The sequence below is a fragment of the Xenopus laevis genome, chromosome 9_10S (genome assembly GCF_017654675.1).
Source record: "Xenopus laevis strain J_2021 chromosome 9_10S, Xenopus_laevis_v10.1, whole genome shotgun sequence".
Classification (NCBI taxonomy): domain Eukaryota; kingdom Metazoa; phylum Chordata; class Amphibia; order Anura; family Pipidae; genus Xenopus; species Xenopus laevis.
This window is the reverse complement of record NC_054388.1, coordinates 11,208,567-11,220,752: the sequence shown is the minus strand read 5'-3', so window position 1 is coordinate 11,220,752 and position 12,186 is coordinate 11,208,567. Positions and strand designations below refer to the sequence as shown.

Below are 12,186 nucleotides of genomic sequence, written 5' to 3'. Positions count from 1 at the left end.
TCTCAAAATACATAAGCCGAACAAACTAATGTGACATTAATATTTATGATATTAGGGCTGTTTGGTGATGTACAAGGCTCATTCTTCAAGGGAAGCCTCTTGCTGTGCTGAATATAAAAAGTACACAAGCACCTGTGACTGTGCAAGATCGCTAGAGCTATAGGCTGGAGCAGGTATGACCTGCACTTACGTTGTGAGTACACAAAGAGTTCCCAGTGCAGAAAAAACAATCAGCGAGGAGGCTGCTCCTCCCTTTGGTCTGGAATTAATACATCTGGTCTGTGAAGGTAACAGGTAAGGGACGGAACAAAAGTGAAGGTTCAGAAGCTGCACAATTTCTGGGGACAGGTTGAAACTGCAGGAGAAGGGTGCCCTAAAGGTAAGTGAATATACACCTGTATTTCTGAGATGAACTCAGTGGTGGACACTTTACTATATGAGTAGCTGTGCTGAAATAACTGCACCTGGTGCTAATACACAAGAAGGCGCAGAGACTAAATAAATGCCCCCTGTATTGTGGCTACACTGATACCAGCAAAGCTCGGCACAAGACATGTCTCATTAGCTTCCCTGTGTAACGGGCAATGTTGGACAGTACAGGAACCTACGATTCACACTAATCCTCTTTCCCCACCTCTCTCGAAGTTCAAGCCTGGTGCTGGTTAGAGAGGTCGGCGCCTCTCCTACTTGAAGATCAGTAAAGGATACCAGACACTCGATGGCTAGTGAAGCGGGGGTGACCCCTGCGTGTTTATTGCGTCAAATGTAACGTTTCGGGGGCGTGCCCCCGAAACGTTACATTTGACGCAATAAACACGCAGGGGTCACCCCCGCTTCACTAGCCATCGAGTGTCTGGTATCCTTTACTGATCAGTACAGGAACCTATCAGGGTTAGTTTGGGACAGTGCAGTTTGGATAATGAAAGCAGATGTCTGATTGGTTGCTGTGGGTTACTGTACTGATGCAGTTACATATATATTTATATGAGAAGCCTTTATTGTCTCATTAGGCTAATTGTAACTGAACAAAACAATGCCACTCTAATGCCAAGCTATGCCACGTAGTAAAAATGGCATTGTTATGAAGCTGTGTGATGAATGGTGCATGTGTAGTGTTGTGAAATACTATGTGACAATTACACAATTTACACCCTTATAAATATGGCCCCTAAATGTTTCCTCTGCCTACAGTGTCTCAGTACCAACAATGACAAACCTCTTTCATTGTCTCAACATATTAAGGGGGTTGTTTATTATAGTTCGAATGTTAAAATTTGAAAAAAATTTTTTTTTACTATAAAATCAAAATTTTTAGTGGATTTTTTTTTTGAGATTTATTATTCCCTGATGCTGCAAAAAGTCAGAATCTGAAAATCCCCCATCTCAGACCTGCCGAGGTTGTATATAATTTTGCACCTGAGGAATCGGGTTGGTCCCCAAAAGCTTGTGCTACAACTTCTGCAATAAAATGTGACAAAGGCATAAGCCAGTGTAAGTCGGGGTGCTTCTTCCTATTTACAGCTTGGAGTTTGTATATAAGTCCTATTTGGATGTTTCTGTGGTCTACGATGGAATTAGCCCAAAAATCCAACTATTTTGGCTTTTCGGCAAAAAAATCTAGCAATTTGGGGGAAAAAAAGTATGATTCGGGTTTTAGCACAATTTTATCGAGTTTGTCTCCAACAAATCGTGCTTTTTTAATAATAAATAAGGTCAAATCATGGATTCTAGCGTGGTCTGATTTCTTTGAAATTAAATCTAAAAGCAGAAAAATTTGGATTTTTGATAAATAACCCCCTTAGTGTCTTAGTCACATCAATGTTGTAGCACACTCAGAGTTTAGATACAATCGGTGCAGTGGCAGAACTAGAGATGTCCAGGCCCAGGTGCACGATGAAGGTCAGTTGGAGTGAGATTTGGGGATGTGCACCCCTGCTCATCCCCCGACCCCCCGGATCGCACTTGTGCGAAAACCCCCTTCCTGGTCCACTCTCGATATGCCATTATGGCAACTCTGCCGCCCCTAGGGGGGTTCGGGTTTGTGTGCAATCATACCCCTATACACCAATCATTGTCTTAATGTCTCTGCAACCTCAATATCTCTGTATCCTCCTTTATTCCGCTGCCATAGTGACTTCCTTAGTTTATCATCTCACAGCCCTTAATATCCTTACTAAGAGCATCTAAACTCTTAGGGGTTCATTTATTAACACAACCGCAGTGTGGAAAGTGCCGTATCAGATGCAATTCACCATGTTTTTACCAATAATGCAGTGTTTTCTCCCTAATGTGCGTATACAGTATATGAAGTCGCCATAATGCCGCTCATAGTTGCCGGAGTGGGGATTTGCGTCATTTTGCCAATGATACTAAAATAACATCTTCACTCAAGTCTTTAGGCACAAGTCTGCTTCGACTATAGACACAGCCCACATTGGGAATGGCCACCGCCAGGTACGGCTAAGGGTGCAAAAAGCACAAAAAAGGGGGCAAACAGCCATATGTGATACACGTTGTACCCTGCACTGATTTCAGCAGCTTCATATACATGGGGTTGGGGGGGGCAGATGACTTTGCACATAACTCAAATGCACAATTTAGACCGTCAGAGGAACGTAAGATATTTTTATCTAGTGCGAGGTGCAGAGACAGCCAGACCCCAGAGCACTAAGGGACACGCTTTTGCACCTCTTATTGCTTTTGCTTGTGTTCAGGGTCTCCATAAACGACCTCCATAATGTCTTATTATGCACTCAGTATTGGAGCACCCTCATTGGGCTTATTTATAAACACTGGGCAGATTTGCACCTGGGCGACATCCCATAGCAATCAATTGGTGACTGGCTTTTTTTTTGGGTTGCCATATGTTACTGCCCAGGTGCAAATTTGCCCAGTGTTTATAAATATGCCTCTGTGTGCTGTAGTGCCATGCTATATATTTATATATATCAGCAGCATCTGGTTATCATTTCAATCCGCGGGTGCAACAAATATCCCTGTGGCTTATTGCAGGTATCTTAACTACGTTTGCACCTGATGGCTTTGTGACCACTCCGTTGGGGTATTCTCCTTCATCTGGGACATTTCCAGCCCTTGTGTATCTTATTATCTCTGCAGGGGAACAACAACATGTTTAGAGGTGTGACTGCAGGTCAGGAGAAGTATTTGCCTGAAATGTTCAATCATGCCAATATCACACTGCCCAATGCAGCAACATACTTGTTACCTGTTGCTTTATGAGCCTTAGATCTTCAGCCAGGCTTCCTTGACTTAATGTGGCGGATTTAAACTACCGATTTGGCCTGTGTATGTGCCTAACCAACTGATATATCTGGCTAGACATTTGTTGGGTAAGTTTAAAATCCCATCAGGGAAAGGACTGCATTGGCTCTTTAATGTGGGACTCACCCGACAGCTTGTCCCCACCACTGTGATACTTTTGTTTGGAGACCTGCTGGATGTTTCAGTGTATGGCCAGCTCTAGTGTATGAACAATGGCATTATTGGAGAACAACACAAGTACCCTCCGTGGTTACAGTTATTGAGTTTGATTTTGGGGCGGTGACTCTTGTTGCCAGGCAGATATACAAGAACATTATAAGATAGCTAAGATAAGACTTCAGTTCACCCAGATCAACTTTTCACTGGACAGATTTTTATGAGCTTCCATAACAAGAAGGAATGCAAAGGTAGGGAAACGTAATGCATATTACTACAATTTTAACCATTATTTTCTGGTTGTATCTGAAAAATAAGAGTATTCGTAATGATTACAATCAATAACTCAGAGAAAGTACATTATGAATTACAGAATATTTGATAATTATGGGAGTACAGCACAATTAAGCACTGGCAGCAGCTGCAAAATGAAATCAAATCTGTATTGTTACAATATTATTGTAGTGTGTTTCCATAAGGATTGTTCAAGATGTGCTGTGGTTTTTTTGGGGGGACTTTAGGGAGGATGTTCCAGGTGACCATGAATAATTAGATTAAATTAGTAGCTTTTAGACTACTGTTATAACTGGCCTTCAGACTGGGCCCCTTAGCTCATAACAAGGTTACAGATATATAGAAACATTGGGGTGTCACCCTGCTATAGTTCCAGGGGTACCCAGGGCACAAAAAAACACTCACCCCAAATCTCCCCCTAACTGGCCTTCAGGCTGAGCCCCCTTAGCTCATAACAAGGTTACAGATATATAGAAACATTGGGGTAACAGTCACCCTACTATAGTTCCAGGGGTACCCAGGGTACAAATAAGCACTCACCCCAAATCTCCCCCTAACTGGCCTTCAGGCTGGGCCCCCTTAGCTCATAACAAGGTTACAGATATATAGAAACATTGGGGTAACAGTCACCCTGCTATAGTTTCAGGGGTACCCAGGGCACAAATAAGCACTCACCCTGCTATAGTTCAAAGGGGACCTGTTACCCAGAATGATTGAGAGTATCACTACTCACTACAGTAGTCAGGGTCACCGGCGTCCAAAAATTTTGGACGTGCATATGCCATTGTCAAAATTGGTGCAGGCGTTAATTTCTCAAGTTAAACGATTTTTTCACCTTGTGCTAAATTTTGCAGAAAATTCACGAGCTTTTCGGCAAAGTGAAACTCGAGAAATTCGCCCATCAATAATTTGGAGTAATGTTCCTTCTCGGCTATGTGTGTAAAAACATTCTTTTGTGCGCACATTCTAAACTTGTACATGCATTGTCCCCATTAATTTTTAAAATCATCATGTTTAAAGGGTAAGGCATTTTTCAGTAGCAGTATGCACAAAATGTCTCTGTCTTAAATATATTGATAATGGGTTGAGTGCTGAGGAATCTTGTAATTTTCCATATGTATTTTGTGGTCACACCCTCATTGCACCCCCGCCTAATTATTTATATATATATATATATATATATATATATATATATATATATATATATATATATATATATATATATATATATATATATATATATATATATACATAAAAGCTCAAATCGAAGAATTGCCCAAAAACATTGTCGGGAAATTCCCCATTTCTCAGTTGAATTCTATTTTAAAAGGAATGTTTCCTTTCTAACCTGCAACATCATGTTCTCATTAGGAGCAACAATACAATAATAACTCTTTGCCCAGTCAACAGTCGGCTGAGATCAATGTACAACACAATTCAAGGTTCTCTCTGTTCTGTAACTAATGTGTATAGAATGAAATATTTGTATTTTTCCCATAGAGTGATCATCATGGGAAATACGTTAAGTCGAGAAGATGGATCAGAAAATGAGGATGTGCAAGTCCAAGAAAAGCAGCCAGAGGTACAGGAGCTGTTTGTCTATATTGGAAGTTACTGTAGATTATATAACCTTTGGTTGCCTGGCATTCTTACTGGGTTCTATCCATTTTCTGGGAACCTATTATACAGAAAGCTCCGAATTATGGAAAGCTGGCTCCCATTGACTCCATTTAATCCAAATTATCCACATTTTTAAAAATGATTTCCTTTTTCTCTGTAATAATAAAACAGTCGCTTGTACTTGATCCCAACTAAGATATAATTCATCCTTTTTAGACATAATACCAGCCGATTGGGTTTATTTAATGTTTAAACGATTTTCTAGTAGACAATGTCTAAAAATCTAAATTAGGGAAAGATCTGTTATCCGGAAAACCCCAGGCCCCGAGCATTCTGTATAACAGGTCCCATACCTGTACAGTTTTCAGAACAATCAAAAGCCCTTTTTTTAAACATTTTGGTTCCAGTCCAAAATTTTATTCAGTTTATAAAAATTTGATTTTTGTAGGAATTTGTTATACATTCTTTGCATGTAATGCTTGAATCTTTATGAGCATGAGGAACTCTCGTTTTTATACACATCATAAATTTTATGTTTTTGGCTAACAAAGTTAAAACCAGTTTATCGAGGTTTAAATAAACATTCACATGAAGCATCTAAACTGAATGCAAAAAGAAAATAGCGAAGTCTGATGTTTATGAGTCAAACAATAATAATATCTTTCAACTCCCTCATTCTTGCCTAAAGGCATAACATCATTTGAATGTGATCAGTAGAGAATTAACATTCCTTTCTTGTACAATGTAACAGGACATACGTTTACTATAATACCATTAATATAATCTGCACTATAGTTTCATATAGTCCTGGATTAGCCACAAATTGTATCTTAAACACCAGTTAGGGTGAGATTTGGGGTGAGTGCTTATTTGTGCCCTGGGTACCCCTAGAACTATAGCAGGGTGACTGTTACCCCAATGTTTCTATATATCTGTAACCTTGTTATGAGCTAAGGGGGCCCAGCCTGAAGGCCAGTTAGGGGGAGATTTGGGGTGTGTGTTTATTTGTACCCTGGGTACCCCTGGAACTATAGCAGGGTGACTGTTACCCCAATGTTTCTATATATCTGTAACCTTGTTATGAGCTAAGGAGGCCCAGTCTGAAGGCCAGTTAGGGGGAGATTTGGGGTGAGTGCTTATTTGTGCCATGGGACAGTATTATTTAAATTCCATTTTCAACAGAATCTCAACAGCTTGAACAAAATGATTGACAAGGAGTTAAATATGAATTATTCCTTTTCAATATTTGCCTAAATGTTATTAGTCACATCCGAGAAAATAATATATTTTAACCAAACATGCATTACTGAACTAATATGCCAAAGCTCTTATGAATTAAGTGAAGTGATATCAGATGTATGTGAATGAAACATTTCTGTAAATTTTGAAAGTTAGACAAAAAAAACCCCATCCATATCTTTTAAAATTTAACCATTTTTCTAACTTTAATGCTAATATCTGTAGAAATAAGTCAAATCAACTGGACTTGCTGTGTTTTTTCCTTGAAGATGTTTCACCAGTCATCCAACTTGCTCTCAATTCAGAGTAACTTGTAAATAGAATGTTCCTTCGGCAATAAATCCTCTGGAATGTTGCTCCAATCAGCATAATCTGTTTATCATAATCCGCAAGGATGTCATGAAATTAGGTGTTGATTGTATTAATGCTAATGCTTTAGTGTCCTAAAGTCCATATAAGCCAACAAAATGCTCATTTTTGTTTCTCTTCTCTATTGTAGTTTGCTGCTCAGAATGGATCAGTCGCCCTACAGAATGCTACACTAGATGAAGTCACGCCAAGCACTGACCAAGGTAATTTCTTCAGACTCTGCCTCAATAGCTTGTTGGTTTAAGACATTAGATCTAAGAAAGAGGAGCCGGTCACATTTTACAGAAGAAGAAATCAGGTTTCTATAAATTATTTTAGCATTATACCATTACATAAAAGAGCAATAAGAGGGACAAATGATGAGTCAAAATTTCCTTGCACTGATGGTTGGGGGAATCAGCCTAATGGTGATCCCAGTTCTTCATGTGTGGCTTATTTAAATGCTGTCTAGATGCCTGAGAATTCACATGCCTTTGTTAACATTGTACGATTGTATCTATGGGGCACTACATTATCGGAGTCTCTATGTGGCACTTATTCCTCCCCACCTTTGGCTGCTGGCACTTTAATGCCATCAGCTGTTTCTCCCTTTCGTTCATGACATGGGCAGGGCCAACATTCTCTTTTTTATTTTTAAATATGTCAACATTCTTGTTTGTATTCAGGGTGTGAGCTTCAACCCAGGCTCCCAGAAACCTTGACAAGGTATCCTTTCCAAAATAAATATGTCATTATAATGAGTAAACTGTCAAGCGCTGTATTGGCTTGTTGCACATACTGCCAGGCATTATATATCAATTTGCTACATTTTTCATTTAAAGGGGATCTCAATCCAAAAATATTTTGGACATAATAAAAGAAAATATTATTATTAAACAAATTTCCTGTAGACAATGGAAATAGCATTAAAGTTATTTCAAAATGTAATTTCTGCTGGGGGCCTTGTATCTTTTGTGATTAACAGATCTTAGAAGACATGCATGGAAGTGGGGTCTTGGCTGGTGGAAAGTTGATTTCTGCTACACTGTTTCTGCAGTCAGGCAAGCACTCAAGAGAATAGCTAGCTCAGTGATCCCCAACCAGTAGCTCGTGAGCAACATGTTGCTCCCCAACCCTTGGATGTTGCTCCCAGTGGACTCAATGCAGCTTATTATTTTTGAATTCCAGGCTTGGAGGCAAGTTTTGGTGGCATAAAAACCGTGTACTGCCCAACAGACCCACCTGTATGCTGCCAGTCAACATAGTGGCTACTTATAGCCAAACACAACCCTTATTTGGCACCACCTAGAAACATTTTTCATGCTTATGTTGCTTCCCAACTCTTTTTACATCTGAATGTTTCTCACAGGTGAAAAAGGTTGGGTGTCCCTGAGCTAGATAGATATGGGTGCATTGAGTTGTCAGTGCCAGAGTGGATCCAGGCAGTATGACATGGATATTTAAATGACTGAAGATGCTACCTATCTAGCATCCTTAGGGATAGGTATAGGTAAAATCTGGATTGCATGGGTTGTTTCATGAACCTATTGATTTCACTTGATGCCCTTAGGGGGCGTATCACTTTATTGCATAAACTGAGAGCAAGATTCTTGCAAGGAACAATTGACAATTTTGCGCAGCGCTGAATGTAAAAGACAGTTTGTTGAGTGGACAAGCAGACCTTGGTCCATGTTCAGCCCATGTGCCAAAGATGGGACTCACTGGGGTTCTAAAAAACTGAACTGATTGACAATATTTGCCTGAATGTTTAATTAATTAATATTAATGCAGCTCACATTTTGATGTTTTGGTCATACTTCTATTGTGACCTCTCCTCAATGTCACCTATATGGTGGTTTATGCCACAGTAGATATCTGTCATCTGCAAGCATCCCACCATTGATCTTGAACATCTGGCCAACAGAGAATAAGTGAGGTTCCTCATTAGGGCTGCTCTTTCTCATAAGAATAATCCCAAGCAGAATAACCAGCACCTGTGTCTTTTACTCACCATTTATAGAATGACTAAGTGAATATAAATCGATTTATAAATGGAATAAGTTCAGCTGACTTGCAAGGTGTTACTTAAACCATGTGGACATTAAGCCATAACATGCAGTGAATAAACAAATAGTTGGTACGGCTTCCTTTCACTCTCCCTGATCACTTGCCCGCTACGCCCTGTTGACTAGACGTGATACCTCTAATTGTGTTTGGGAACTGGGTGGCTGGTCTGATACCAGCTGCTGTATCTACTCCATGTGACTCAACCTTGGACAGATACATTGGCAGCTTGGACTAAATTCCACAATTGCCTGGGAGTACATAGAATGAAACAGATAATACACACATGTGTCCCTACTGGTAGAAACATATAAACATATATTCATTCGAACCAAGAAAAGTTGATCCCAAGCAATACACATCCCATCATGCTTAGGGAAATGTATACATTGCTGGTTACAACCTGATGGAGCCCCAAGGGCAGGATATACAGTGAGGAAGGCCCAGTTGGCCAACATTTTGGCTTCAATGACTAGAAGAAGAGACCACATTGATTGTGAGAGGGGTAGAGTTTTTGGGTTAGAACCTGCTGGAAAGTCATGGCAAATTAAAGACCCCATGGCAGGATATACAGTGAGGAAGGCCTAGTTGGCCAACATTTTAGTTCCAATGACTAGAAGAGACCTCATTGATTGTGGGAGGGGTAGAGTTTTTCAGTTAGAGCCTGCTGGAAAGTAATGGCAGGATATACAGTGAGGAAGGCCCAGTTGGCCAACATTTTGGTTCCAATGACTAGATAAAGAGATCTCAGTGATTGTTAGAAGGGTAGAGTTTTGGGGCAGGTTTGACAGGAGATAAAATGAGGAAGGTGCCCAAGTTGTTGAGGTATCATAAAAAATAGTGTCAAAGAGGAAATAACTATTGGGGAAAGTTCATACAGACAAAGACAAGAGGTCCTCTGCACTCATCCCATTATAAATATATTAAGGGCTTTGAGATATTTTTTGCATTAAACTACTAAAAAACGCCCTCCCCTTTAAACTAGACAGGGATTGTTTGTCCATATATTGCAATATATATAACCTGGCCAACTATGTCAAATTCATCTCTGGTCTGGCCAGTCCTACACTCAACTTTCATCTGGCAGACAGTCACACGATGTACAGGGCTTTTTTTCTTTTTGTACTAGTTAACACCCAAAAAATCAGCACCGCCCCAGCTAAAATGTGACTCATACCAGACTTATGCAGATTCCTTTGTCTGTACACACATATACAAGCCTTAGATGGACTTTATTGACCTTCATAATTAAAGCTGTGCTTTTCTTTCTGTTGGGTGGTTCCTGGCATACCTGCAGTTTGGATGAGGATTATAGCCTCTTATCTGTTCTATTCACTTAACCATAGGGGTAATTTTACCTTTAAGTCAAAGTTAGTGTCTATAAGGAAACCCATGGATGAAGATCTAATTCTTTCTCATGTAGATAATGGTCACCTGCACTTTATGCAATGTCATTGGCTGCCACTGAAACTTTGGAAATTCCAGTATATAACATTGCATCTCACCCGCCTAACCTCAGATGTTTCATAGCTCAAATATTAAAGTCAAACAGGTGTGTCTGGCCTCATACCAATACCAGTGCTCACAAAGTACCGAAGAATGGTAACCAAGTGCCAAATTCATAGTGCTTGAAGACAGGATAATTTCTGCCTGAGTCACTCTACTCTAAACAAGCTCAAGCCAAATTAAGCATTCAGGTAAACTTTACCTGCAAGTGATGGCTGGGGGGTCAACCAGTTTATTGCTCAAAAGAGCTGAAATACGAAAGGTCATTGTTATGTTTTCATTGTTTGACTTGATACTGTGTGAAATTTTGGATATTGGCACAATACAAGGAAGGGGAAAACTATCCAAAATAACAAGCCTTGGTGTATTTTAACCACCAGAGGTATGAGGGGTGCAATTACACCCAATTTCACACCCCCTTGGGGCCCACAGGACATGCAATAGCGTCTTATTGTGGTCAAATCTGCAGAGAAGTTTGCGTGTCCATGATGCTGAAGAAGATTGGGCGTGGTTCTGGAGGGAAGGGGGCAGGTGCACATTCTTCACCTAGGGTTGTTCAACTGTAGTTACACCACTGCCATCTATGAATGTTTGGGTTGTTAATTAACACTGCGAGGTAAACAACTTAAAAACCCACATGTCAATGCCCTAAATGGCTACAGTAGATGTATTTTGCCCTTTTTGGGGTGGAGCTTTCAAAATTGCTTTAAAAGGAGACATTCATAGATAAAATAGAAACATGCAGCCAACCCATAACAAATGTTTCATAATACTTATGGCTAGCTTGACATTTGGATTTTTTATGGCATTACATCACTTGTGCTGGCCCAATAATTTACCTTTGATCTTCCTTTATTTTTCTCTTTATGCTGTTTTAGTTGATGGCAAACAAGAGGCACAGCAGAAGAGCATCATCTCATCTACTGAAAAAACTATTGTATTTAGTCCAATTTCTAATGGAGAAATTGACTCCAAGCCATCTGCACCAACGGCTCAATCAAAGTTTAGACTATCTATTTCCCGGCCACCCTCAGGCCGTACTATGTTGCAAGTCAGTGGTCTAGAAGGAGAGAAGATAAAGACCACAGTTCCCTCAGAAGAACCACTTGTTATTGAAAATCAAAATGACACACCAGTTGTACTGGAAACATCAGTGACAAAAGCAAGCAATACTGAGATCCAAAATCAATCACTTCTCTCTGCAATTGCCATAAATGCAACAACACCACCCTCTGAACCTGCTATTAATGAGCCACCACTGGCGGCATCAGTGTCCAATGGATTGGAGACACCTCCCAAACCCAAAGAAATAAGCTTTTTCCAGAGGATATTTATGGCAGAAAAGAAAGTGCAATTTGAAGAGCCTCAACAACCTCAACTGGAGGAAAATGAGGAGGCCGGGATCATTGTGGAACAGAATGCTGGATTACAAAGTATCCCACTGACCAATACCTCTCAAACTCAGGTTAGTCAATTCTGCCAAGAATGTGATTGTTTCTATAAATTGTTTTTAACAGTTTTTTCACAAAGTCTAATCCCAGCCTCCCTTGCACTCATAACCCAAATAAGGCCAAAGGAACTCCTTTCTCTTTCTTCTTCTGCACTTTAAAGGCAGAAATTATATTAGAAGTAAAAGTCCAAAAGATTGTACTCACTTCAGAGGTCAGACTAGCAACT

At 40.0% G+C, this 12,186-nt stretch overlaps 1 protein-coding gene across 18 annotated transcripts in view; it reads left to right on the top strand.

Annotated features, from left to right (window-relative positions):
- The first annotated feature begins 211 nt into the window (after positions 1 to 211).
- LOC108702607 (breast carcinoma-amplified sequence 1) overlaps positions 212 to 12,186 on the top strand; it is a 55,426-nt gene continuing 43,451 nt past the window's right edge. For 6 of the 18 annotated variants that reach the window (XM_041578236.1, XM_041578242.1, XM_041578244.1 and 3 more), the window contains exons 1-4: positions 3,563 to 3,689; positions 5,233 to 5,314; positions 7,091 to 7,163; positions 11,388 to 11,974. In XM_041578236.1, coding sequence (XP_041434170.1) covers positions 3,682 to 3,689; positions 5,233 to 5,314; positions 7,091 to 7,163; positions 11,388 to 11,974 — 750 coding nt within the window. In that variant the 5' untranslated portion in view covers positions 3,563 to 3,681. Of the gene's footprint in view, positions 380 to 3,554; positions 3,690 to 5,232; positions 5,315 to 7,090; positions 7,164 to 11,387; positions 11,975 to 12,186 lie in introns of those variants that run through there. The other 12 variants (XM_041578238.1, XM_041578240.1, XM_041578245.1 and 9 more) reach the window with 7 other exon arrangements.